This window comes from Desmodus rotundus, chromosome 8 (assembly GCF_022682495.2).
Source record: "Desmodus rotundus isolate HL8 chromosome 8, HLdesRot8A.1, whole genome shotgun sequence".
In the NCBI taxonomy this organism is placed as follows: Eukaryota; Metazoa; Chordata; class Mammalia; order Chiroptera; family Phyllostomidae; genus Desmodus; species Desmodus rotundus.
Genome location: NC_071394.1, coordinates 11152592 through 11178763, shown reverse-complemented (window position 1 = coordinate 11178763; position 26172 = coordinate 11152592). Strand labels below are relative to the sequence as shown.

Below are 26172 nucleotides of genomic sequence, written 5' to 3'. Positions count from 1 at the left end.
TTTCAACCAAAGAGAAATCTTCTCCAACTTGTCCATGGTGGAGACTCCAATGATGCTGAACTTAGGCGAAAACAAAGTAAAGGTCCTTTACTTAACCAATTACTAAGAATAGACTATGAACCGGGATTAGAGGCAGAGGACTTTTAACTTCAGAGCATGAGTTTGGGATCATCAAATTAAGCCCTGTAACAGATATTTATTGTTGCCTAGTCATTTAGGATCCATTTCTTCTTTTCTTGGTAATAACAATTTATTTACTTCTGGGTAATTATGTTTCCCATGCTAAGTGCTGTCTTGGTTGAATCAAGGTGCCTCGCCCTACCCTTCCCTAGGTTATACCTATGACCTAAGCTAGGGCTCTCCAACCCAAGGACCAAGGATGGACAGAATGTTGAAACTGACTCATCCCAGTGATGGTGCCCTGCAAGATCTCCTCTCCCTTTCTGTTGCCTAAAGCTCTGGGGAGTCTCTGGTCTCTGTCCATTTCAAACCAGATTTTCCAACCTTTCTTTTAATTCTACGAGCTACCTGGCATTCTTTCAGTACTTCTCTTTTGAATTAAAATTAGTCAAATTCTATTGCTTACAACCAAAGACCCCAAATGATGCAAGTATATAGTAAGACTATACTTTCAGGGATCATTTCTATAGTTTGTTACTATATAGTAATAATAAGAATATGAAGAAATATTCCAAGAAATATAAATCAAAATATTTATAGTTTATAAAATTAATAGAGATTTAAACAGTGATAACGTTCATTGTATGAAGGGTTTAGTGAGACAGACACCCCATGAAATTTCACTGAGATTGTTAATTGATCTTTCCTTTCTGGAAATTATTTTTTGTAATATGTGTCCAGAGGATTTAAAAAGTTCATACCTTTTGACCTAGCATTTCTATTTCTAGGCATTTGTCCCAACAAAAGAACAGGAGTTGAAGATAGATTTATGTAGAAAGTGTTCAGCGTTATTCATAGTACCAAGAAATTGGAAATTTACTTAAATATCTAATACATTAGGAGGATGGTCAAATAAATTACAGAGGTGGTATCATGTCATAGTTAAAAGCACGGGCTCTGAGGTGGGTTAGCCTGGCTTTAAGTCCTATTCTGCATCTAGTCAGTTGTATAACCTTGGGCCAATTGCTCTGTCATCAAAATATCAACAAAATGATTTTATCCAATTGTGGGAGCCAGTCTTCCATGATGGCCCCCACTGATACCTGCTTTCTGATATTCATGTGCTTGTGTAGTTCCCTCCCACATGGGAGACGATGATGTTTGTAACCAGTAGAATATTGTGAAAATGATGGGACGTGACTTCTGAGTCTAGGTATAAAAGGTATTTGGGCTTCCATATTGCTCTTTTTCGGACTACTTGCTCTGGGGTTGCCATGTTGGTAGGGCACTCAAGTAGCCCTATCGGAATGTCTGTGTGACAGGGAATGAGTAAGTATCTTGGAAGTGGACCCTTCAGCCTCAGTCAAACCTTCAGATAAAACATGCTGAATAACTGGCTACATCTTGACTGTAACCTTATGAGCGATGGTTAGCAAGAACCACTCAACTGAGCCATTCTCATATCTCTGACCCACAGAAACTGTGTGAAATAATAACTGTTTATCGTTGCTTCAGGCCACCGAGTTTTGGAGGAATTCGTTATGCAGCAATAGATAGCAGGCCATTTAACTTCTCTGCACTTCAGTTTATTCATTTGTTAAATTGGGACAATACTGCTTGCCCTAGCTTTTTGCACAGAGCAAATAAGGCAATTACAGGTTTACAGGTCTACCATTCTTATATAAAATCTTATAAGGGAGATATCCTTTAGTCTTAAAAGTTTTCAGCTTTTGTTAAAGTAATAAAATACAGTATATTCTGAAACATCCCATTGGGGTCTAATTCAGCAGCTCATTATTAAATGGCAATGTTTATGAATCAAAATGTATGAGTATGCACCCCCAAGAAAGACCAATAAAGACTAAAAATATTCTCATGTCAATTTTTGCTGTCAGGATTTACTACCAAATGAAGTGTTTGCAAATATGGTCATACCTCAGTACTCATCAGCTTTAGAACTCATCAAACCCTGTATTCATCACACATTAACAAGAAGAAATGTTTCAGCGCTCGCTGCTTACTCAGGGTTCATCGAATTTGCTAGAACTTGTGTGAGTCACAGTGCTGCCTGGCAGGAGAAAATGCTTCATTGTTTGGTACTCTTCAGGTTTCAGCACGAGTTCCGGAATGAATTGATGAATTAATGATGAGTATCGAGGTACCATGTATACAAAAAGAAAAAAACAAGCAAAAAACTTGATTTTCAGAGCTTTTTGTTTTTTCTGGAATTGTGACAGGAGATTGTGGGTTTGCATGCTTTTTATCATTCCAGGTCTTTCCAAATGCTAGCTCCCTATATTTTTTTACTTGGTCTCTGGTTATCTTTTTCCATTTATTGAGATTGATGAGAAAGAGACCAACATGGCCTCCATCACTCTATGGAAACCCAGGGAATGTTAGGTTGAAGAACTGGAAAAACCAGAGCTCCCACTAGAGGATCTCTCTCCTTATGAATTTAGTTCTCATTTCTGGGTCAGCACCTGATAGTCATGACCCTACAGGTGGCCAGTGAATCATCCAGCCATGGGGTTTGCAGATGATTCAGCAAGATTGAAGTGGTGTCAGGAGTGCTTTTGGCTGAAGTGCTAGAAAGTACTGATTACACATTGAATTATGCAACTGACCCAAGGCTTGTATTGTGATACAACCTGATTCTCACCCAAACTGAGCATGTGAGACAGGCCCTCACCTGGTAGAGCATGGTCTCCTGGTAGACCTCAGCCCTTGGAGCCCAAGGAAGTTATTCCTGCCAAGATGGTTCTCTTTCCTCCCTTCAGAGAATGGGAGATGGAACAAGAGCCACGCCTGTCCTTGTTTACTTTCTCAACATCGTCTTCTTCCTCTGCACCAAGGTCACAGATGATTTAGGGGAACCAGAAATGACTCCCATGTCATACCCTCTTGATGTGTATGAGGGAGGACTTCTTCGAGCTGAGTCAATTCCTAATGTCCAACATCCAGTAACTGAAGCCTCTTTCAAATGGAGTAAGACTTTGTGCCCTATTTGTAGGCAGAGTAGTGTACTAGGACTAGAAATCATGTGCTGGATTCAAGCCCAATTTCTGCTGATGGGGCCAAATTCATGGCCAAATTCTTGAGTTTGGCCAACTCACTTTACCCTTCAATTGAAGGAAAAAGGAGGAGGCTCTATTAACTTTAATATTCAACAGTGCCTTTTCGAAGGCTATGAATTCCATCCCTTTTACTCTCCATTCATCCAACTAATATTTTTTGAATACTTACAGTGCACACTGTTGTCAGCATTGAAGATACACTGTCTCTGCTCTTAGTTTATATTCTGTGATAAGGCAAAAAACCCCCACATAAATCTTAAAAGAGGAAATGGGGGGTAATGATTAAGTGCTAAAAGGAATATAAGGGAAGATGGGGGGGTGGCTAGAGAGTGAATGTGGGCATGGTGAAGTAGCCATAACTACACTAGACAGTAGCCAGGGGAAGATCCTTGGAGGGAGGTGACATTTGAGAAGAAGCCTGGTAGTCATTCAATATTTGCTGAATGTATGAATGAACAAGAAGGAATTAGTTGTGGGAATATCTGGAGGAAGAACATTTTAGGCAGAGTAAACAGCAAACATAAAGATCCTGAGTTGGGAATAACCTTGACATACATCTGAAGACTGGAAAGATGGTATAGCTGAATAGAGTGGGTGGTCAGAGAGAAAGTCAAAGGCAGCCAAGGCCTTGTAGGTCAGGTTATAGAGTTGGGTTTTATTTTGAATGCAGAGGGAAACCATTGGTAGAGTGAAATAATTTGACTTATATTTAAAATATCATTCTGCAATGTGATTCTACTTCCTACTCATCAGAATGGCTAAAATGAAAAAGACAGTATCAAGTGTTGCTGAGATACGGAGCAACTGAAACTCTTATATGCTGTTGGTGGGAGTAGAGATTTGTATGACAGGTTTGGGAAATTGGTTTGTCATGTCCATAAAACTGCACACCCCGTGACTCAGCAATTTCGTTCCTACTTATATATGTAACAGATATGTGTACATCTGTTCACCAAAAGATATGCATAAGAATGTTCATAATAGCCCCAAATGGACAACTACACAAACACTTATCAAGAATAAAACAGATTTGTGAACTGTAGTATAATCATATGGTGGAACACTAAAAGCGATAAGAATGAACAATGTGGATGAATTTTACAGACTTAATATTGAGCAAAGGAAGTCATGCCAAAGAGATCAAACTATTCAATTCCATTTGTAAAACTTCCGACATGGGCACAACTAATCTGAAAGTCAGGACATCGATTCCCTTTGGAGAGTCTAATGGCTGGAAGGAGGTCTGAGGGGGCCTTGTGGGGTACTGTAATGTCCTGTTTCTTGATCTGGATTTTGGTGACATATGTGTGTTTTGTGGTGTTCTCTAATCATCCCTGTACTCTTGCTTCCCCAGGCCCAATGGGCCTTGAGCCCGGAGAGATGGCGTGAAGAATGTGGGAGAATATTTATCCTTGGGCACAATAAGCACTGCCTGCTTTCTTGTTTACTATTGCAGTTTTTGCAAGAGTGTTGGGCAGGTGAGATTCATCCATTTTATAGGTAAGGACATTGCTGCTCAGTGACCTGCCCTAGGTGGCACGCCTAGTACAAGGAGAGCTGATCCTCAAATCTGGGTTCTTGGAGGCTTCCCAGGAGGCACACTACTCTTTCCATTTCCCAGTGTTGCCTCTCTGGGTTGGACCAGCTGGTCTCTCAGGGCTCCTTGTAGCTCCGTGACTGAGAAATGTTACATTTGCATTTGAGAATTTGAATCTTGAAACTAGTCTAAGAAAGTACCCTGTTTCAGCATTATCTTTATTTATGGAGCCTTATATCGAGTTATGTTTTTTTTAAAGCAATGTTTTTGATTAAGGAGAGAAAATGTTATAAGTAAAAAAAAAAAAAAAAGAGAGAGAGGTTGGAGGCCCATTGCACTCTGGGAAAAGAAATGGTGGTTTTCACTGTCAGATTTTCTGGGCCCCACTACATGGGCCTGTGGAATTGCGTGTGACACATTTTTGCCCCAACCACATAATTTCATGAATGTTCAATCACCAAATAATGAAATAAATTATCATTCTAGATGAAAAGAAGGAGGCACTTTTGAGGGTAAAAATATTTCCTTGGAAACTTTGTGAGAAACTAAGGCCTTTACCACATTCACTGGGATTGAGCCCTTAAAGGAAAAGTGTCCTGTGCCTTTCACACAGAAGAGCAGGTCACTGTGTCCCCATAGGATGAGGTGGAGGCAGTTTATTCTTGCACACATAAAGGGTCTCATGGGTGTGGAAGGGGAGCCGGAATTTGAGGCGAGAAACCACTGAAGGGATTTAAGCAAGGAAGAGATCTGGCCAGATTTATCCTCACTTCTGCTAGAATTGTTCTCCAGTCCTGATTTCTGGTGGCAGGGGGAGAGGGATTTAGAGTTGGGGAGTATGGAGCCAGGGAGACTAGTTAGGGGCTCAGAGATGATTGTGCATTCCCATTCAGTCCACCCGTGAAGCCTCACCGTCTCCTCCCTTTCATCATTTCTGCTATCGTTGTCATTTATGTCATTGTTAATTTAAATTTTAAATGTCATTCACATATCAAATGTCATTATACATTTTACTTCGACATCTGTTATTACCTACACTATTCTTCTTACTATTTCTTTAGACATTTATATAATCGTCTTAAGTGCTTCTTCCTCATCAAGCCCTGAGAAGGAGGAGAATAGCATAATTCCTAAAATATAATTTGGGCAATGATATCCTAATGCTGTTCAGTGACTTGCCTAGGGTCTTCTTTCATGTGGGAGGATTGGGACGGTGACTTTTCAGGATTCTGTGGTCTCATCATCACCTTTAGTGAGAAGATGGGGATAGGGACAAGCACCTGCCATCCTCCCTGATGGACACAGAGAGACTAAGACCTGTGAACTGGGGGTTTTCTCCACCACAGATCCCTGGAGTGAGGGCCAGGAGAGAGACGAGGAGTTAACATGGTCCCTACCTGCCTAGTGAAGGAGCTGAGTGGTAAAGGAGCCAGCACAAAGTAGCAAACATGTGGACACCTTTTCCCATCTACCATTTTTATTTCATGGGTGGGCAGATCAAGGTCCAGAGAAGGGAAGTAAATTATAAAAATTGTCATAAATTGTTGTGTGCTGGCTACTATATGCACGTTACCTCTTTCAATCCTTGTGGCAGTCCTGTGAGGGAGTATATCAGTTTCCTGGGGCTGCTGCAACAAAGGATCATGAACTTGGTGGCCTAAAACAAGAGAAATTTATTCTGTCACAGCTCTGGAGGCCGGAAGTCCAAAGTCAAGGTGTTGGCAGGGCTGCCCTCCACCCAGCGGCTCTAGGTGAGAGGTGAGAGCTCTGCCTGGCCTCTTCCATGACTGCAGGCATTCCTTGGCGGCATAACCCCCACTCTGTCTTTATCTGCACATGGCTTTCTCCTCTGTGTCTCCAGCCGCCTCAGCCTTTCTCTTTTAAGGACAGTTGTCATTGGATTTAGGGTCCATCTTTAGATCTGTTACATAACTACATTTGCAAAGACTCTTTTCCCAAACAAGCTTATATCTTTTGGGGGGCTGTGAGTCATCCTACTACAGGGTGGTGTCGTCATCATCTTCATTTTACCAAAGAAGACACTGATGCACATAGAAGTTAGAGACCTTCTCGAGGCCACACAGCCAACACGTGGGCCTTTATGGGGCACTATATTTAATAACAGTAACAGTAGTAATGGCTAACCCACAGATAGCACACACTTACGTTAATGCAGTTAATCCTCTCAAAAACTATGAGGAGGAAGGTATTATCATAATCCCCATTTCACAGATGAGCAACTGAGCAACTGAGCAATTGAGCAACCGAGGGGTTGGTTAACTTTCCCAGGGCCACACAGCCAGTGAAGAGGAGAACCGGGCACATTGGCTCAGTCTGCACTCTCCTCCACTCAGGTGCTGTGCTGCCTTACAGCTTCCTCCTCAGACGTGAAAGGTCACCACACAAACCATGGTCAGAGATGTTTTCGTTGGTGGCCAGGGAGTTTTAAAGGGGGTTATGAAAGATAGGCACCTAAGATCAAGCAGGGGAGACAGACTACAGGTAAGGATGCCAAGGATGCAGATCTGCGGGACTTGTGTTGTACTAACCCCCAGGACAAGGAGCATCTTCTTCACTTGGGAAGGCTCTCTGCCTATCTTGAAGCTTTCACCTCCTGGCTGATGGCTGTGGGATAGGTTCCCTTCCTTCTGTTTTGTGCTTCTCTGCTGATGGCACGGGCATCTTCTGGGTCACCCAGGCTTGCAACTGCTCTCTCTCTCCCCCTTGTTCCACACTTCCTCCCATTTCTATGTCCCTGTTAGTGATCACTTGTCTGTGGATTCTACCACCTCATTTCATGTGTCTTCTCCTCCCTTTACTGCTCACTGTTACACTAGTGGCCGTAGCTCATCACCCCTCTTGGGCTCTGGAATAGCCTCCCACCTGAACTCTCTGGACTCTCCATCCTTCCACTGGTTGCCGGCAGAGTGACCCTCATAGAGCCCTCACCTGATAAAGACCACATGCCCTCCCTACGGCCAGTTAAGCCCTTCTTCGTATTGCAACCCTCTGCCCCCATGTGCCATGCTGACAACTTACCTTCTCTCTCCTTAAGTCTTAAATGCCTGGACTGCCATTCATTCATTCCTTCACTCCTTCACTCATTCATTCAACAGTCTTTGTTGATTGCCTTCTCTGTCAGGAACCAGGGAAACAGATGTGAACAAGCATTCATGTTCTCTGTCCTCATGGACCTTCCATTCTAGGGGGGACAGCAACTAAATAAACTCAGGAAAGCCAATAAAACAATACCTAATTATGTTAAAAGGTATGAAGATAAGCAGGGTGTGAGAGAGAATGATGCAGTGGGTGGGGTGAGAGCTACTTTAGGTAGGGTTGTCAGGATGGGTGCTGAGGCCGTGTTGGAAGGTTCTTGTGATAACTGAGCTAGGCGATGTAGGGACAGTGCCTAGTAAATGGGCAGTAAATATCAGCCATTATTACTCACTGACTCATTCATTCACCAAACAGTTTTTGAGGGCTCAGTGTGACACCCATATGCATAGACACCAGTGATATCTGTCTTGAGTGGAATATTATCTGGATTCCCTCAAACCCATTAGCATTCTTACTTTTGTCCTTCAGATGAGTAAGCCAAATAAATCTATACCCAGAGTGGGGATTAATTCTGTTTTTGTCCCCAGCACTCCACAAAAGGTAAGTGTCTCTGAGGCCCTGCTAATGAATTCCATTATTTTCTTTTTGGCCTTATCTTGAGCACAGATGTCTCCAGATCGCTTCCCATCCAGCCCCTTTCAGAAGGTTTTGATTTTGTGGTTGCCCTGACATGGCCTCTTGTCTCTAAATGTGGCTACAGCTGACAGGTCTTTTGGGGAAACTGCAGAGATGGCCTGTGATTTCGAATAGGACATACCTCTGTGCCTCTGTCTTCCTAATTTGCAGACAACTTCAATTTTGAATTGCTGGGTCCTCAAAGCACCATTTTATGGCCCACTGGCTTGTTATAGGAGCATTACTGGGACATTCTGGATCACAGGTCCTGGAATCCTAATTAAATCAGACAAGTGAAATGAAGAGCAAAAGAGACTTGTGGATATCTTTAGGGAAACAAAAACCAAATTCCCCACAAGAAGGGAATGACGTGGCATTTGAATGGCTGCCTAGAATTCCTATAAGATTGCGTGAGAGCTGACATTTCAGAAGCCAGACCCCCTCCCCCAGCACCCTCAGCACTGGTTTCAGCTTTGAGGTGCAGCCTCTCCTGACGTCACCACAAAGGCTTATGTTGTCAACACTGAGAACAGGATACTTTGGGTGATGTTGTGCTAACTGATTAGTTTGCTTAGATAATTTCTTATGCCTGACCCAAGGCTTCATCTCATGGACCCTAATTCCTTCTTGATTGGTGTTTGGCAAATGTTGCTTATCTTGGACTTTTGGCAAGTGGCTCAGAAGCTGTGTCTTGTATACATTGTCCTTGGAGTTTATTAAAAAATTGCTGGTCGTCTTAAATGGTTTTGTTCAGTTCAACACACATTTGCTGAGAGTATTCTCAGTGCCAGGCCCCACGCTGCAGCAGAGAAAGACATGGTCCCTTCCCACGAGATGCTCCAGATGACAAGGGGGAGATGAGGATGAGTCAGTGTCCCGGTGGCTCAGCCTGAGGCATAGCGGGATGAGGGTGCATCAGGGATGCCTTCTTGGAGGAGATGGTATCCTTAGTGGGATAAATAGTGCCTCTCCCCGAATTCATGTCTACCCAGAACCTCAGGATGTGACCATATTTAGAAATAGGGTCTTTGCAGATGTGATAAGGTAAGGACCAAGATGAGATCGTACCCGATCAGGATGGGCCCTGAATCCGGTCAGAGATAGCAAAGAGCACCCAGACAAGAAGGCCATGAGATGATGGAGGCAGAGATCAGAGTGATGCAGTACTAAGCCAAGGATGGCAATGTGTTCCAGGAGCTGCCAGGAGCTGGAAGAGATGAGGAAGGACCCTCCCCTAGAACTCCCAGAGGGAGCAGGCCCTGCCGACACCGCCATGCTGGGCCCCCAGCCCCCAGGGCTGTGAGAGAACACACTACTAGCTTTGAAGCCACCGAGTGTGTGGGTAGTTTGTTGTGGCCGCCTCGGTTGCCAGTGCAGTATCTCAGCATCTGAGCTGAGTCCTGAGGGACAGCCGCCAGTCTTCCTATTTGCTCTCCCATCCCCTTTCCCTGTGTGACCACATTTAGATGGGGACACTCCATTGGTCTGTGAGGTCGGTGACAGCAGGAGCATTAGGCACCTCCTTGTTCACTCTTGGCCCCCACACTTACTGCCATGCCTGGCACGTGGGGATTTCTGGTGAGTATTTGTTGAATGCACACATAACAGTGAATGAGTAAATGAATGAATGAGAAAAGAGCCGTGTGATCCGAGGTGGACCAGTTAGCAAGCCGTAGGAAAAGGAGTCTTCCCATGCGAAAAGCCATGGCAGCCGAAGTGGAGGGCTGTCCCAGGCTGTCTGGGCCAATCACTTTCCCCTGGTAAATGAGGGATTTTGGGAAGTTGTGCCCTGGAGATGCGCAGACTAGCCAACAATAAAGGCAGGGAGGAGGAGAAGGCACTTCGCCGGGCCCACTGCCCACCCATTGTCAGATGTCAGTCCTGGGGGCTCTTTGTTGTTCACCAGAGAGAGTGGGTGCAGAAGAGGCTGAGGCAGGGTCACAAGAAAATGTGACCCTGGAGGGAAGACCGGAGGCTCCAGGTCAGGGGACTCCCCTTCGGAGCCACCACTGGTCATGAGGAGAAGCAGGAAGGGTCTGAACGGGGTGGGGCCAGGATGCCGGCATCTCTGTCCTGCTGGGGCCATGCTGCTCTGCCAGAGCATGTCCGCGCCGTGGTCATCGAATGGCCTGCTGGTGGGACTGCCTCCAAGACGCCTGCTGGGAGTCAGGTCTGGGGTGGGGGAGGTTTCCAGGGCCTCACTTCCGACTCTCCCTGCTGCAGCTTCTTCCATCTGTCACTGTATTCTCTGCCCAGGCTCTTGTCCTGCTCTCTGGTTTATGCTGGGACAGCATGTTTGATATTTTCATTAGTGTTTTCTTGGTTAGCCCTTGCTCCACTTTGGTTTTTTCCCCTTTCCTTTTCGCCTGTTGAATTGATCAGTCAGGAGAGTTGACATTTTTTAGCTTAAAACGTTTCAGTTTAACTGCTGCGAGCTAAATATATTTTGACCTCAGCTCTGTACTGCGACTCTCTACTCAGCCAGGGAGACCAAGGATGCCTGGTGCCAAAACCCTCTCTTTTTCTGGTTGTCCTGAGTCTTCCTCAGCAGATTAGAGGGGGTGGCTTGTGACCTGAGGGTTATTTTGCAACCAGTTCAGATATGGGGTTGGCCAGTGGGGTGCCCAGGTGTGAGAATGGACCTGCCAGAGGTGTCTTATCTGGTTCCCGGAGCTGGCCAGCCACGCGTGTCTGAACGTGTTTGGCCCTGATGCCATCTTTCTCTATGAAACCCAGCGGGCAGTTTACATAGTTGTTCTGTGCCCCAGGGAGACTTGGATGAGCTCCAGATAGCAGCTTATTAACTATTGGACTGAGACAGAGGGAGAAGAAAGTCAAGGCCTTAGCAAATCTCCGACACAAGGACTGTTGGAGGCCCCACAAGGAGTTTAATGACAGCAAGACCCCACCTTTGATGCCGGGAAAACAGGACCCTTTGGACAAAGGCCTTCACCCTCCAGCTCCACTCAGGCAGGCCATGCCTCTTCTTCCCCCACCCAGACTCACCGCCCAGGTCAGGGTGGGAAAGGGAGGGGAAAGAGAGAAAGACAGAATCCTCCCTCAGCAGAGGGTCTGGGCTGCTTCGGCTGGTACCTGCACACACAACCCTCTGTGTTTGAGTGGAGATCCCAGAAAACATGTAGATTCAGCCTCTATACTCACTGATTAATTCTTTAAGCCATTCTTTATTCTTTAAAAAAAATATATATGTATTTATAGATATCTATTATATAGATATCTATATATATCTATATATAGATATATATATGACTAACACTGAGTCTAGCCCTGGGAATGCAGAGAACAGGGCAGATACATGGGTCTAGCAGGGAGACAGTAGTTACAAATAGGATAAGGGTCTCAAAGAGAAGAAAACTAATATATGGGGGACAAACGGGGACATTTAATGGGAGAGCTGACCCAGGCTGAGGTGTGGGGGCGGGCGTGGAAGGACTCCTTGATGCAGTGACTTTCGATCTGGTGTGTAAGGCATGAATTGAAATCACACCATGTGAAGAGGTGAGAGAGGCGTGTGTCAGGCAGGGGCAATGGCAAGTGCTGAGGCCCTGAGACAAGGGGGAGGTGGGGGAAATACTAAAGGGTGGGTGGAGCGGAGACAACTGTGTGTGGGGGGGAGAAGTGGCAAAAGATGAGGCCACAGAGAGAGGCAGGTGCTGGGCCTTAGAAGGCCCTAGAGGGCAGATAAAGGATGGAGGGCTTTATGCAAAGGCGTCCAGGAAGCCACAGAGTCACTTTCAGCAGGAGAGCCGTGAGGAGGCTGGTCGGCGGGTGGGAGGGCTGCACTTGGACAGAGTGGCAGCACTGGAGGTGTTTGCAGACTATTTCAGAACATCACTGATGGGACCTGTTGATGGATCACATAAAGGCCCTCAGGAAAGGCAGTGCTAAGCGGAGGCCTGAGAGAGGCGAGGGAGTGAACCACATGGGGACGCCATCTGGGGAAAGCGTTTTCAGTCGGACGACACACAAGAGTGAGACAGAAAGTGGAGACTTGCTTGCAGTGTGTGAGCCTGGTGGCCAGGGTGGCTAACACCGGGCAGGTGGTAGTGGGGGCGGTGATGTGTGGGAGATGAGACCAGGAGATGCTGCAAACAGAGAGGTAGCTGGGCTGGGTTGGGGAACCATCTTGCAGGGCCCTGAATGTCACCTGAGAAAGATGGGATGACTTTGAAGGATTTTAAACAGGGCAATGACCTATTCTGACTGACTTTGATGTTTATAGAAGATCACACGGGCTGCTGGGTTGAGAGGAGATTCAGGGGGCAAAGATGGAAGCAGAGAGACCAGTGATGAAAAGAAAGTAAATCTTGTAAAAAGATTTACTCTCAGGTGAGAGTAAACGGCAGCTCAGACTTGACTTAGAGCTGTGGGTGGTGAGATGCAGCTGGGCTCTGGATATACTCGGAGCAGATGGAGTGGAGTGTGAGAGAGGAGCATCAAGAGAAGTGTTCGGAGCTTCGAGCCTGGGAGAGCGGGAGAAAAGGGTTGCCCTGTTCCAGGACGGGGAAGCCTATAGGAGGGACTAGTTTGGTGACGAGGGAGTAATCTTGAACATAATTAGTTTGCGATTTCTAGTTAACATCCAAGTGGAGGTGGAGGTGGAGGTGGAGGTCAAGGTCAAGGTGGAGAGTGAGCAGTGGAGTCTGGCAGGAGAGAAAACTGAACTCAGCAGCGTTTGGATGGTATTCAAAGCCTGGTCTGGCCAAGCTCACTCCCCTAGGAGTGAGAGTAGACTGAAGGAAGGCTGGGGAGCAGCACCACTTGCTAGTCAGGAAAGTAGGGGGACGGGAGTGAACTGCAGGGAGTCGGAGAAGGGTGAGTGGTGTCCTGGAGGCAGGGTGAGGAAGGTATTTCAGGATGGAGAGGTCAGCTGTGCCATACGCTGCTGTCTGGTCAGTTCAATGAGAAATGAAAACAGACCGCCAGTTTAGGCTCTGTAGGAGTCACTGGTTACCTTTACAAGGACACTCTCAGGGACAGATGGGACTAAGAGCCTGAGCAGAGAGGTTCGAGGAGAATAGGTGGGAGTGAGAGGTCGTCTGACAGCTAAGGGGACAGCATCCAGGCCAGGGAGGAGGGGCCGACAATCTGGGCAGTGTGTCTGGACCACAGCCACGTGGTGTGAGGACCAGAACAGACCCTCAGACTGCAGCAGGAGGAACTGAAGTGCAAAAATACAAACTAGGAAGAAAGGAAAAGTCCAGAACATGGGCCTGTGAGCTGGATGGGGAGGAAGAGTTCAGCTTGGGGGCACTCTGGTGCCAGACTCAGGGCAGCAAGACTCATTCCAGATGCTTCCATGGGAGGGGAGAGGACTTGGCCTGCACCGCTGGCTGGGACAGGGCTGGCCGTGTCAGGTTGGGAATGGGACCAGCCCCCAAAGGGCTTCAGTGCGCGCGGCCGAGCAGTGCAGTGCGGTGGTCCTGACTGCACATCACAGTGACCTAGGATGCTTTTCAAAACCCCTGAGCCCTGGGCCCTGCCAGCGAGAATACCCATCTGTCCACCTCCAATGGGGGCTGGTCCCATTTTCAAACGTCTTCCCATGTGATTGTAATGCGCCACCAGCTTCAGCTTATTCCTGAGCTTGGGACTGGGCCAGCATGGCAGGCACTTTGAGATAAAGAGGGCCGTAGGGAAAGCCAGCCCCAGCATTGGGAGGGCAATAATTGCTATAATCTGTGAAGGAATTTGTTGGCTTTCCTTAGAAGAGCAATTCTCATAACATTTACCCAAATGAAAATCCTGATTAATTCTGCAGGTTTATGGCTCCCCAGAGACTGGAGTTAAAAAACATCACTTGGCAACAGAAGCAAACTTTATTCTGGCAGCACAGACCATGCTGCAAACACTAGATCGCGAGTTGCTCGTACTTTCTGGAATTTCAATGTGCTGCATCCCTAGAATCAGGGAAACACAGTCATGGCCAACTGCTCACGCTGCCACCTGGACCAAGTGCTCCCAGAGACTCCTGGGTCTCTTAGCCCTCTGGTTCCCAGTTTCTGGGGTGGCCTGGGCAGCTGTGGTTTTTCTCAGGCCAGCGTGGCAGCTTCCTTTGAGGAGCCCCTGCCATGCTGTTGTGCGCACTTCAGGTAGGGTGTCACAAGAGTCATTATCCCCACCTCTGCTTGTAGGGACTCAGTCCAGGACTAGCCAGTGATAGTAGCCTGATCCCTGGGAACAGCGATTAGCTGAAGACATAGGCATGGGTTCAAAAAGGGCCGATCGGCACTGGTAGTTTTTTTAGGGTTATTATGTGGTAATGATAAAGCTTCGCCTGAAGATGCAAAGCTAGAAAATGTGAGTCTGGATTTATCAGTTGTCATCGTCCTCAGGGACACTGTGTGGATAAAGATGCTTGTTTGTAGAATAAAGCCAGAAAGAGACAGACAGACAGACAGACAGACAAAGTGTGTGAGTTTTGCTGACAATATTCCTGGTGCCAGGCCCCCAGACTCTGGAACTTTCAGTCCTGTGAGCTCTCCCTGCGCCCTTTTAGGGTTAAGCTTTTTGGAGTTGGGTTCTGTCTCTTGTAACAAGAGCATCTCTACTGAGACAGATGATGTTCGAGTTTCTTGTCGACCTCACCGTAAGGTGGAAGTGTAGGGAATGCACTGGAGAGCGAGGCAGGCATGGTCGAAGAGCTTGTGAGGCAGCTGTCCCTGGGATGTCCAGGTGTCCGTCTCGGGGTCGTAGCAGTCAAAGGAGGCCGAGTCCTCGATGCTGCAGTCCGTGGTCAGCCGCCGCCCGCCCGTCACGTAGAGCTTGTTCCCCATTACCGCGGCCCCGTGGTGCATCCTCCGGTCTTTCATGTCGGCACACTTGACAAATTTGTTGGACTGAGGGTCATAAGCTAGAATCCTTCTTGTGTAACCTGAAAGCCAAGTGGGGTATCGGCAAGGTCAGCTGTGCTCATTGGGAGGAGAGGTCAGCAGTGTGGGGATGTGTCTGATTTCTGCCGTCACCTAACACTGAGGCTGGAATCTGAACGAAAGCGTGGAATGTGTCGGTCCCTGCCCAAGGGCTAGTGTGCGGCAGAGATGGGGTTTGGCCCCTGCATACTTAACCCCAAGTTAACGCGGCACATAAGCCAGCTTTTGATTGGGAGCAGCCTCCTGGTTGCAGTGCTTTCTCAGCCTCACTGCCTCCTTTATCTCTCTCACATGCCCATCCAAGAGCTACAAGGATCCAAAGAAGGAACCTTTGGGAACTCGGAAGTGGGTCCTGTCAACAGCCCTATCAGGTGGGTCCTCTGAGGATCCCCATTGTAGAGATGAGCAAACCGAGGCACAGCTAGAGTAATAACTTGCCAAAGAGTTTACAGCCAGTGAGTGGCAGGGTCAAGGTGTGAACCCATATCTATCTGACCCCAAAACCCGTCCACTCAACCATGACACTATACTGCGTTTACAGAGAGTGATGCATTAGTAGCCAGTGCTAACAAGAGCAAATGGATTTTGAGAATTTGCCATGTGTCTGGGATCGTGCTAAATGCTTTCAATATATGAGCCTGTTTTATTATCACAACAACTCTGTGAAATACGTAGTATTTCATTCCTGTGTGCAGAAAAAGACAGGGAGAAACTTCTGGATGAGAAAAGAGCTTTGCCAGGTTGTCCACACTCCCCTTAGCCAGAAGGAGGTGATTTTACAAAGACTGGCTCGTACAGAAACGCCTGTCTGTTAGGGACCCTTTTTCCATGGGAGACGCCAGGTTTGTGCCCAGCCTGGCTATCCTTGGTTCAGACTCACCTCCCACGATGACAATCCGCTCCCCAAGCACCACCGCGGGGGCACACACGTTCTTGATCATTCTCGTCTCCATTTTGAACCACGTGTTTCTGGCAATGTGGTAAACCTGGGAGAGGAATATAATCGTGGCCCCATATTTCAAAGTGATATATTTTTTGAAAGGAAGAAATAGTAATTAAGGGGGTGACATAGGAGTGATTTTTTTTGCCTTTCCCCCCCAATTTTTAGAATGTAGGTATATTACTATCAATAAGCAAATATATTCAAATAATAGAAAGAAGAATATGATAAGAAATTGGTCTTCATGGGACCCCACGAGGTCAGTGGCTTGTTTCTGTAGGATGGACCAAGAGTTACTCGTTGTAGTGTGTGTTTGCCTACCTTGCTTGGAACAACTTTTTCTTTTAATGAGAAATGGAGTAACTTGGATATTCATGAAAAACAATGATTTTTCAATTATTTTTATTTCTGGCTCATGTTTAAATTTCTAAATGTTCCAAGTATATCCGAGAGCTCTCAGAGCCAAGCATAAATGTGGGGCTAAGTGAGGAAGGCTCTTGAACAGTTCATGCCTGAAAGTCATTAGAGCCGTAGGAAAAAAGCAGCACGAGAAAAGGACCAGAGAGCAGAGGGGTGGAGGCGGGCCACACTGAAGCAGAGCCGCAAACAGTGATTTGCAGAACCTGTTCTCTGGTTCATTCTCACCTTTGAAAGTTTAGTTATCAAACGTCAATTAGTTTCATTGTAACAAAAGCCAGAGGGGAGTGGGGAGCGGATAGTGGGGAGAGGGGTCTATAGGAGCTACTATAAAGGACACAAGGACAAAATCAAGGGGGAGGGTAGAGGTGGGGGAGGGAGGTGGGAGGCTGGGGTGGGGTGGAGGGATGGGGAGAAAATGCAGACAACTGTAACTGAATGAAAATAAATTAATTAAAAAAAACTCGTCAATTAGTTCATTATTGGAAAAAAGTTAGCACAAAAGATATAGGATGGACCTCATATAAGAAAAGAAGGAACAAAAACATTCATTTACTGAGGAAAATGGCACGGTATTCTTCACTGGACATTCTTTCTGTGTAGAATATAGTTGCCGTCATACTAAGGGCCTATTTTTAAAATTAGTTTTTACCAGATTTGGTCTTCACACCCATCCAGTGAGGTGTGGCACCATTACTTACCCCCATTTTTCAGATTAGACATTGAGGCTCAGAGAGGTTAAGTGGCATGCCCAAAGTCACACAGCTAGAGCGAGTGGACAAGCTGGTCTCTGGCAGAGCCCAGTATCCTGGTTCTTAACTTCCACACTCATGGCTCTGCCCGAGGCCATGCAGGGGTGGCCTTCCTTTTTTTCTTTTTTAGCCAAAACTAACGACAACTGCTGGGAAGCAAGATCTCAAATGCTACTGGTGTGGCCTTTCTTGCTGGAGGCTTTGAGACTGGAGACCTCCATCATTATGGTTAAGCCGGAGAAGCATGGAGGAGGCCAAGTGCTAGAGACAGAGATGATCACGGTGGCTGTCAAGCCACATGGTTTTATCTGAAAATAGGTGACGCTCTGTGGAAAGTGGGATCCTTGGAGAAAAAGCAAACATGGGTTGCATTTTACTTGAGTAATTACCTCCTGGTCTTCTATTCTCTATCAGACTTGTGTATGTTTTCAAAAATAGATTAAACATTTGCTCACAATCTCCATAATACCCCAGAGAGGCCGGGGCAAGGATATCAAAGGATGGTTCTGGACCAGGGGAAGAAATGATACTTTGTATGTTAACAGAGTCCCTTAATGCCATCTAGCAAGAGAGGTAGAAAGAAGGCCCAGTAGAAAGGCCCACGTAGTCACATGATTTGCCCAGGAACCGTGCTGCAGTGTAGTTCTTAGAGGGATGTGTGCCGGTGAACCATCCTATGGGGAAATCTCTGAACCTGTGCGTGAAAATCCAGCCTGCTCCATCTCCATCAAGTAACCCCCAAGAATTCCTCTTAAACTCCATCTAAATGAGTAAAATTTCCATTTCAAAACTAATGCTAAATACATAAGAAAAGCTTTCAAATTAATACTTTATCCCTTTCTCCTTCTCATCAATGCAGTGCAAAAGAATTACCCATATGTTAGTGGTTTTGCAAGGATCTCATTTGATTATACTATGAATTTCTTGAAATGCCAACTTAAAAGCCCCTTCGAGCTTTGTGTTTATTCTGAGGAAGTCGATAATTTTGCAATGTGAAATCATCAGCATATGTGTTGACTTCATTTTGAAAAAATAGTTTTAAAAAAGAGGGAGGGGCTGTAGCTTGACATAGGAGCACTTCATTACATCTGTGTTGTGTGGCTAAGCTTGGAAAGGAGCTGACCACGTCTCTCTTGGCTCAAGTAAGTTAGTGGGATCTGGAGGAGACTCAGAATCTGCCTAGCTGGTCAGGGAGGAGCCGAGGATGTGGGCTGGAGAAGTGAAGGCAAGAAAAAAAACAAAAAGAGAATGCAATTGAAGTCTGTTACTTTTCTCCGTCTCCACTGACATCCAGCTCAGGCCACCATCATCCCTTGCCTGGACCTCTGGAAGAGTCCCCAACTCTCTTCCCTTTGTGCACTCAGGCCCTCTCCAATCACTTCTCCACAAGGTACCCAGAGGGAAATTCTGAAAATGCAAATTTGATTACTTCATCCACCCTGCTACCCTCAGGCTAAAACCCCAATCCCTTGACAAGGCCTAGAAAGCCCTGCCAGACCAGCATCGTCTCCACAAACACCCATCACCCAGGAATGTTCCAGAACTTCTATAGGAGGGGCTCAGAGGCAGGGGTGTGAGAGGAGGAGGTAACTTAGGGAGGAGCTCATGGCAATTATGTGGGGACTACCCCCACCCCAGCTCCGCTGCATACTTCCTTTCTCCTCTTGGTCTGTGTGGTGGTGACATGGTCATGCTTTGAGTTCCTCCAGGCAATGGGCTGCGCCCTCTTTCTGCTTCCGGGCCTTTGTGCCATCTGCTCCCTTACCCAGGAGCACCACCTGCTCTCAGGAGACATCTGTCTTCTGCTGCAGATGGCAGATTCCTCTGCTCAGAGCAGCTTCCCTCCCATCTCTGTCCATGCCACACCCTCCATCCTCTTTGACTCATCACCCTCCCCTCCCTTCTCTCTTCTCCTGCTACTCTGCTGAAGTCCGCTTAAACCAGCCTCACAGAGGGAGTTCCCCCCAAAGCTCCCTGGTCCCGTGCTCATAAAGCACCCCTCTAGTCAGCATCTGAGTTGCAAAGGTCTCATAGCTCCCAGAGGGTAAGTGCAGTCTACTGCCCATGCCTGTGTCCTCAGGCCTTCACTGTGGGGGGCTCAAGGCCACTCTCATAAATGAACAAGCAAAGCTCTGGGGCCTCTTCCATTGTCTTTCAAGACTGGCTCATTATTCAAGTTTTGCCTATCGTTAGGGGAATGGCAGACATTGCTAGAACTTGCATAATGTTGGGAAACCCTTAATATTCTGAAATTTTGGTCTTTTTAATTACACTTCTCAGAGAGCTTGTGAGTGAAGCTAGCTTTTACCTATCACTTAATGCAGGGGTTCCCCAATCTGGCCACACCTTAGAATCTCCTGGAGACTTTTATAAACGTCAGGACCCCACACAAAGAGATTTTGATCCAGCAGATCTGAGGTCGTGTTCTAGGAGATTTGGTGAGAGACTATGGGCCAATGCTTGGGAATCTTCTTTAAGGCCTTACCAATTTGGGTTAAAATCACCCACCAGATTCCTGTAGGACTTTACTATCTGACATTCAATGTGTTCTAGCTTGAACTTTTAGATATACTATTTTTTTCTCAAATAAAGATAAACTCTTTGTGGACAGGGATTATATCTGATGTACCTTTGTATATATTAATCTTACACAAAAGCATTCATAAATGGATAAAATCTTGTTGAAATTAAATTTCCTCCTTCCCTCCCTCCCTTCCCTCCTCTTTGCCTTTCTTCTTTTCCTCCTTTTTCTCCTGCAGATGACAAGTGTGTATGCATATATTATATGCACATGTGCCTATACATGAGTATGCATGCACACATGTGCATGTGCAAATGCATGCATTTATGTTGTACTGTGCGCACACGTATATTTATGAATGGGTGTGCATGTATGTGGGCGCACACTCATGCACTTACATGATAAGAAGGACCAGCCCTTTACCTGGATAAGGCGCACAGGGTTCTGCATGATGTCCTCTCCCCCAAAGAGATAGAGTCTTTGGTCTTTCACAGCGACTGCAGGGTGGAGAACCCCCACCGGCATGCAGGCCATACTCTCCCAGACGTTGCAGATGCTGTCATATCTCTCCATGGAGCTCATGACCTCCTGCTCTGCTCCAATCCCCCCGATGGAGAAGATGAAGTTCTTATGGGCAGTGCTTCTGTGCGAGTAGCGGGCCGCCAGCATGGGCTGTCCCAGCCTCCACTGATTGAGTTTCAGGGAGAAGACATAGACATGGTGACTGGGGACACTCGTCTCGGTGCCAACAGCCATGCCTCCCAGCACATAGACGCTGCGGTGCAAGACGACGGCCGAGGCCTTGTAGAGCCGAGCAGGGAGCTTGGCGAGGCTCTGCCATTGGCCATTCTGTCTGTTGTAGAGCAGAACGTCCCTGGTGGTCTGCTGGTTGTCCTTCCTTCCACCCAAGAGGATGAGGAAATCTTGGTAAGAGTTTCTTGGGGGGACGTGCCATGGAGGTTGGAGGTCTGGGACACTAGGGGTGCCATATAAAGAAAACATGTGCCTCTTGGCTGTCTCCAAGATGATCTGGCATGAGGGCGAGGACTGGAGGAGGGCATCGTTGGCAATGAAGTGGTGGAAGAAGGCCGGATGGATGTATGGGAGCCTGACGAGCTTGAACAGTTCCTGTACGTACCGCTTCCGGGCCTGGAGGTCGTGCTTGACCCAAACCATGAAGGCCTCAAACACCTTCTCCTCCTCCCCGCAGAGCCCATCATCCCCCAGGTAGTCTCTCAACTCCAAGGCACACAGCTCCTTCAGGTCAGCTGACGCAGCCACCTCTGGGAAGCATGTCAGGGCCACCTCCCTGGCTGTCTTCTTGAGGGTCTCGCAACTTAAGATGTCCGAGAGTCTGATCATGCCCAGGCAGTTGCTGGGGGTCAGCTGGCTCTGCAGGTAGGAGGAGCAGGCCTCGAACAGCTTGGGGTACTGCAGCATGGAGGCAGCCTCCATCAGGGGCAGAACGTTCTCCGCCTCGATGCGCACCTCCCCAGTGTACACGTACAGGACCAGCTGGTCCAGCGTCGTGCAGTTGATGCCCCTCATCTGGACTTTGGCCTCTCCGCTCTCCCGGAAGTTGCTGCAGAACATGGCCCTGAAGTAAGGGCTGCTGGAGGCCAGCACATTTCGGTGGCAGGGGACCTCCCAGGCCTCGACACAGAGGATCACATCCGTCAGGATTCTGTTTTGTCTTAAGCCATTGAGCTGCCTCAACAAGTCCGAGGAGAAGTCGTGGTCTTTGAAGAGCAGCCCGTCTGGGGACTCCTCGTCCATCCTGCAAAGAGCGGGAGAAGCCCCAAGAGGAGGCATGTGCTGGAGGGTTTGGCTGCGGCAGCTCTGAGACTTAGAGCATCCCTGTCCACTCCTGAGGTGTGTGTGGGTGGCGCCAAGGATATCGCTTAGTGAAGGTTGGGAAGGGAGGCCACCTACCCTCCAGACCTCTTTTTGGTTCTGGTTACTCTGAAAGGTAGCAGGCAAATAACATCCTCATATAATCAGAAAAAAAACAAACAAAAGCAATGGAGATGGTTGAAAGTTACTGATTGTCAGGGGCTGGAATGTTAGCCCAAAGCAAAATGACAGTCCATGCAGCGGAATCTGTGAGCCTTTCTCTAGATTCTCAGCCTAGCTGTTATTTCATAAACTCATCTCAGCATCTTCCTTGGTGTTAGTCATTCCCCAAGGTTGTCACTCTGGGGGTGTGGCCCCCTGGTAACTAGAAGAAACAAGGGACGAAAATGGACCATTGCAGTTGTTTTAAACATGACTTCACAAATTCTTTCGGGTTTTGTTTTAGAGATGGGATAAACAGAAAGCAGGGTTTATTGCATGGGACCAGGCAGTCCACCTGTGGGAGAATGAAACATTAGGGACATTTACCTTGTCTTGCTGCAGGGATATCCACCGATGCCTGGTCCGGCTGGCCCCTCCGGAGTTTCCACCTCTGGCTCCAAGTGAAACCATAAACCCAGGCCTTCCCTTCAGCTGGCAAATGCTTTGTCCTGGGGGAGTTCTGGATTTGTTTATGCTAAAGGCGCTTTCACAGTTTTCTAGAGCTTTGTGAAAGAACTGCTGGGCAGGGAGACAGTGTATACATTCCAGGGCTAAGAATAGTTGCATATGTACTTTCCACTGTTATGACATGTGACTTTCCAGTTGCCTTTTGCAGCAACCCCAGGGCCGGTGGGGCCGGCGCATGCCCACATGCCTTGTTTCCTTGGCAAGTGTTTACATCGGCATAAATAGATCTGAAGGAACGGCTTCACTTAGAGGAGACTTTGCTGTCTACTTGGAAACATCCAGAGTCCCTTGTCCTAAAAGTGCCTGGGAATTCTAGATGTCTGTAAACAGGTTGCTGTGACCTGGGGATATTCACTGGTGATAGTTCTGGGTGGTCACCAGGAGAGCCAGAGTGTGGACCCAGGGGTGCTGTGTAATGGGTCTCTCATTCCACCTGCCTGGCAGAATGATGGGAGGGGGCTGTGATTTCCTGCTTCAGGCTCTGAGATGATAGAGTCCGTGACAAACTGTTTTTAATATGTGTGAAGCATCCCAGAGTTTCCAGACTCAGAACAGCCTAACCTTTGTCAGTCCTTACTGCAGAGGCCGCAGTTCTAAAGTGGTGAGGGCTGTGGCACTCTTCTGCCTCATAACTCCCTATCACAGACCTCTGCTGATTGCTCTTCATTTGTTTTTTTTTATATGTCTGGCTTGCTTTTCTGTTTTACTTTTCTCCTATCAGAAAGGCTTGAGCTAGAGGCAGGAGACAAGGCTTGTTGCTCCAGGGTGTTCCAAAACGTGAGAGAAAGAGGGAGGGAGAGAAAGAAGGAGGGAGGGGAAGAGAGGGAAGAGAAGAAGCAGAGGGAGACAGGGAGGGGTGGGAGGACAGAGAGAATGAGGAGGAGGAGGGGGAGGAAGTAGGAGGAGAAGGAGGGAGGGAGAGAGAAGAAGGAAGGGGAGCAGGAAGAGGAGAATGGCAATGGTGATGGAGTAGGTGTTAACCTCCACATGTAAGAATCACAACCAGGATAGAAGGCTATAGAACCACAAGGATGAGTAAAAGGGACCCTAGGTCTGTCCTGCCCTGTCACCAGGGAGGCCTGATTTGAGGGTACCAGTGTGTGAGTGGCCGGGGAACCTGGCTTTCTCTCCTTCTCTGTCTCCCTTGGACTATTGCAACACCCTCCTATGCCATCTCCCTGCCCCCGACCACTTGCTCCCAGTTCCTCTTCCTCCTTCAGTGCATCCACTCTGTCACCACCAGTGTGGCCCTGGGGAAGGCAAATCAGAATCCGCCATCCCCTCATCATGCCCTTGAATGGCTCCCCATGTCTGCAGGATGACGTCCAGACTCTAGTGGGAATCAGATTGGTCCTGATACTGCCCACTTTTTTTTTTTTTATTGTAGCTCCATCAGACAACCCTCAGATCCTTGTATGTGTCTTCCTTGCTGGGAAGGCTGGTCTGGTCTGGCCTGCAGGGTATCCCAGGGCAGCATGGAGGGAGGAGTGTCTCTCATTCATAGTTGCATGGATCATGCCCCGAGGTCAGGCAGATATATCCACAACATGTCACTGGGGCTAGAGGCCTACAGACCAGAATTAGGAGCAGAAGACCTGAGCCAGGGGGGTCAGAGAGCCATGGAGATACAAGCAAGATGTTGGAGAGAGGAGCTGTTGGTGCAGCTATCAGAGCTGATGACTGTTCCTGCATTTCTGAGCCATGCTGGCCATAGAGCTGATGAATAGCTAGATTTCCTTAAAGGGCCCGAGGTCCCTCTATCTTCTGCTCCCGTGCCTTTGCATGTTTTATTCTTTTTGTTGTCTCTTTCATTTTCACTGCTGAACTCCTCTTCACCCTTTAAAACTTAGTTTGTGTCTCAGCTTCTCTGAAAGTCTTCCTTGACCCAATCAGATAATGAGTTTCTGACTCCTCTGTACGGTTTCCATCCCCCCCACATATTTTTAATATTACATGCCTCAGACCTCACGGCAATTGTGTTTGCCTGTCTGTGTGTCTCTGACTAGAATGGAAGTGTCTGGACAGCAAGAACCTTGCCTTAATTGTCTCTCCATCCCGAGTGCCGAGCTCACTGTCTGGCACAGTGTCTGGCCCACAGTGGGTGAATTACATACAGTTCCTGAAGGAGCTGGAACAGAATGGAGATCTGGGAAAGGGAGGCAGCTCGGTGGGTGAACCTCACGCCCCACTGGCTGTACAGGTTTATCAGGGCTGCCGTGCGCAGCCTGGTGTTCGCCCATTAGACGACAATGCGACCGCTGCTGCGGAGTGGCCCCGGTTGTCCCTCATTTTAGTCAAATCCAACAAGATGAAGTGAAAAGGAAAACAATTGCTTTATATCACACAGCAAAAGTTAAGTTCAAGGTTGGAAATGAAACTGAGGTCCAACTCTAAAGCTAGGGCTTTAGTCCTTGGCCTTGGAGGCGGCACTTCCTTGTTGGTCTGAAATGCCTGTGTTATTTCTCTTCCAGCTGGTGAGCAAGCCAAGGGGTTCGTTGTGAGGACAGTAGGTAGGGATTTCTGGGATTACCACTGCAGGGGAATCTCGGATCTTTTCCTCCATTCCCTAGCTGGTTAGACCTCCTGGAATCCAGCCCTGCCAGGCGTTCCAATGAGCCCTGGTGTGTGGTGTCAGCGTCTGACCAGCTCTAATAAATCCTTTGAGTTTTAAAGTTTAGAAAAAGTAGGCCCCATTTTGTTGGCCTGGCCTACCAGGAGAGTTCTGGGTGTATGTTAAATGTCAGGAAAAGACACAGAGTCTTGGTGTTTATTTCATAGCACCCCCACATGTAACCCCAAGCCCAATCCGTACCGTGTCTCTAGCACCCACACGCAACCCCAAGCAGCCTACTTTCAATGCGTGAAAATATGTGTCTCAGAGAGTTGTATGCTGTTGGTCTTCACTTCATGTTCTTCTTCGGAGTTTAGGGTCTGAATGTATGGGAACCTAAAATAAAAGGGCATTCAGCCCCTTGCCTACTTTTGGTGAAAGTTGGTATCATAACAAGTTAAGACTCAGGCTTTGAGGGCACAAAGACTTGGGAGAATCTTGACATTTCCTCTCGGGATCTTGTGTGGTCTTGGGCAAGGAACTTACATTCTTCCAGCCTCAGTTTCTCTATCTGTTTAATGGTAAGAACAGCCCTTGTCACAGAGAAATAAGGTGTGGGAAGCATCCAGTAGAGTGCCCAGCACAGTCTGGGTTCACTGTGGTAACTTATGGGTAATGTTTATTATATTATTACTCTGAAAACAATCTTGTTAGATTCCAATAGTTCCCGGAGCCCAGTTTTCAGCATCTAATTTGGTCTTCTGCTCACTCTAGCTGTTTCCTGTGTCTTAAGCAATTACTGTGTTCCTTATTATCTACTTGGCCTCCAGGAATCTTGGATCTAGTACAGGCTCAGCCATGGACTGGCTGTGTCTTTGGATAAGTCGCTAAACCTCCCTGCACTTACCTTCTCATATGGCTGTGAAAGAGTGGGCCAGGTGACATCTGAGCCCACCCACTGTAGGTCACACTGTAGTTTGTGCCCTGAGGTGACCAGAAGGGACAGCCAGAGGCCGACCCTCAGAGAGGGGGCTTCCTCAGAGCTTCTGTGCAGATTCTCTCCTGCCCAGGTGAGCTGCACCTGGATTCCTGTGGAAGGCCAGGCTGGTTCA

At 47.4% G+C, this 26172-nt stretch overlaps 1 protein-coding gene and 1 pseudogene across 2 annotated transcripts; one reads left to right on the top strand and one right to left on the bottom strand.

The window, feature by feature from the left end:
- The first annotated feature begins 619 nt into the window (after nucleotides 1–619).
- Nucleotides 620–693, top strand: LOC112315787 (small nucleolar RNA U3; annotated as a pseudogene).
- Nucleotides 694–14899: 14206 nt separating this feature from the next.
- Nucleotides 14900–22589, bottom strand: KLHL38 (kelch like family member 38). 2 transcript variants are annotated; one of them, XM_024572506.3, is made up of 4 exons: nucleotides 22369–22589; nucleotides 20410–21763; nucleotides 16237–16342; nucleotides 14900–15358 (listed from the first exon to the last, which is right to left on the bottom strand). In XM_024572506.3, exons 2-4 carry the CDS (start codon nucleotides 21760–21762, stop codon nucleotides 15069–15071), a joined length of 1749 nt encoding a protein of 582 aa, XP_024428274.3. In that variant the 5' UTR covers nucleotide 21763; nucleotides 22369–22589; the 3' UTR covers nucleotides 14900–15068. The 2 variants fall into 2 exon arrangements, with proteins under 2 accessions (XP_024428274.3, XP_045060783.2); XM_045204848.3 differs by lacking the exon at nucleotides 22369–22589 and having other exon boundaries at nucleotides 20410–21944.
- Nucleotides 22590–26172: the final 3583 nt, after the last annotated feature.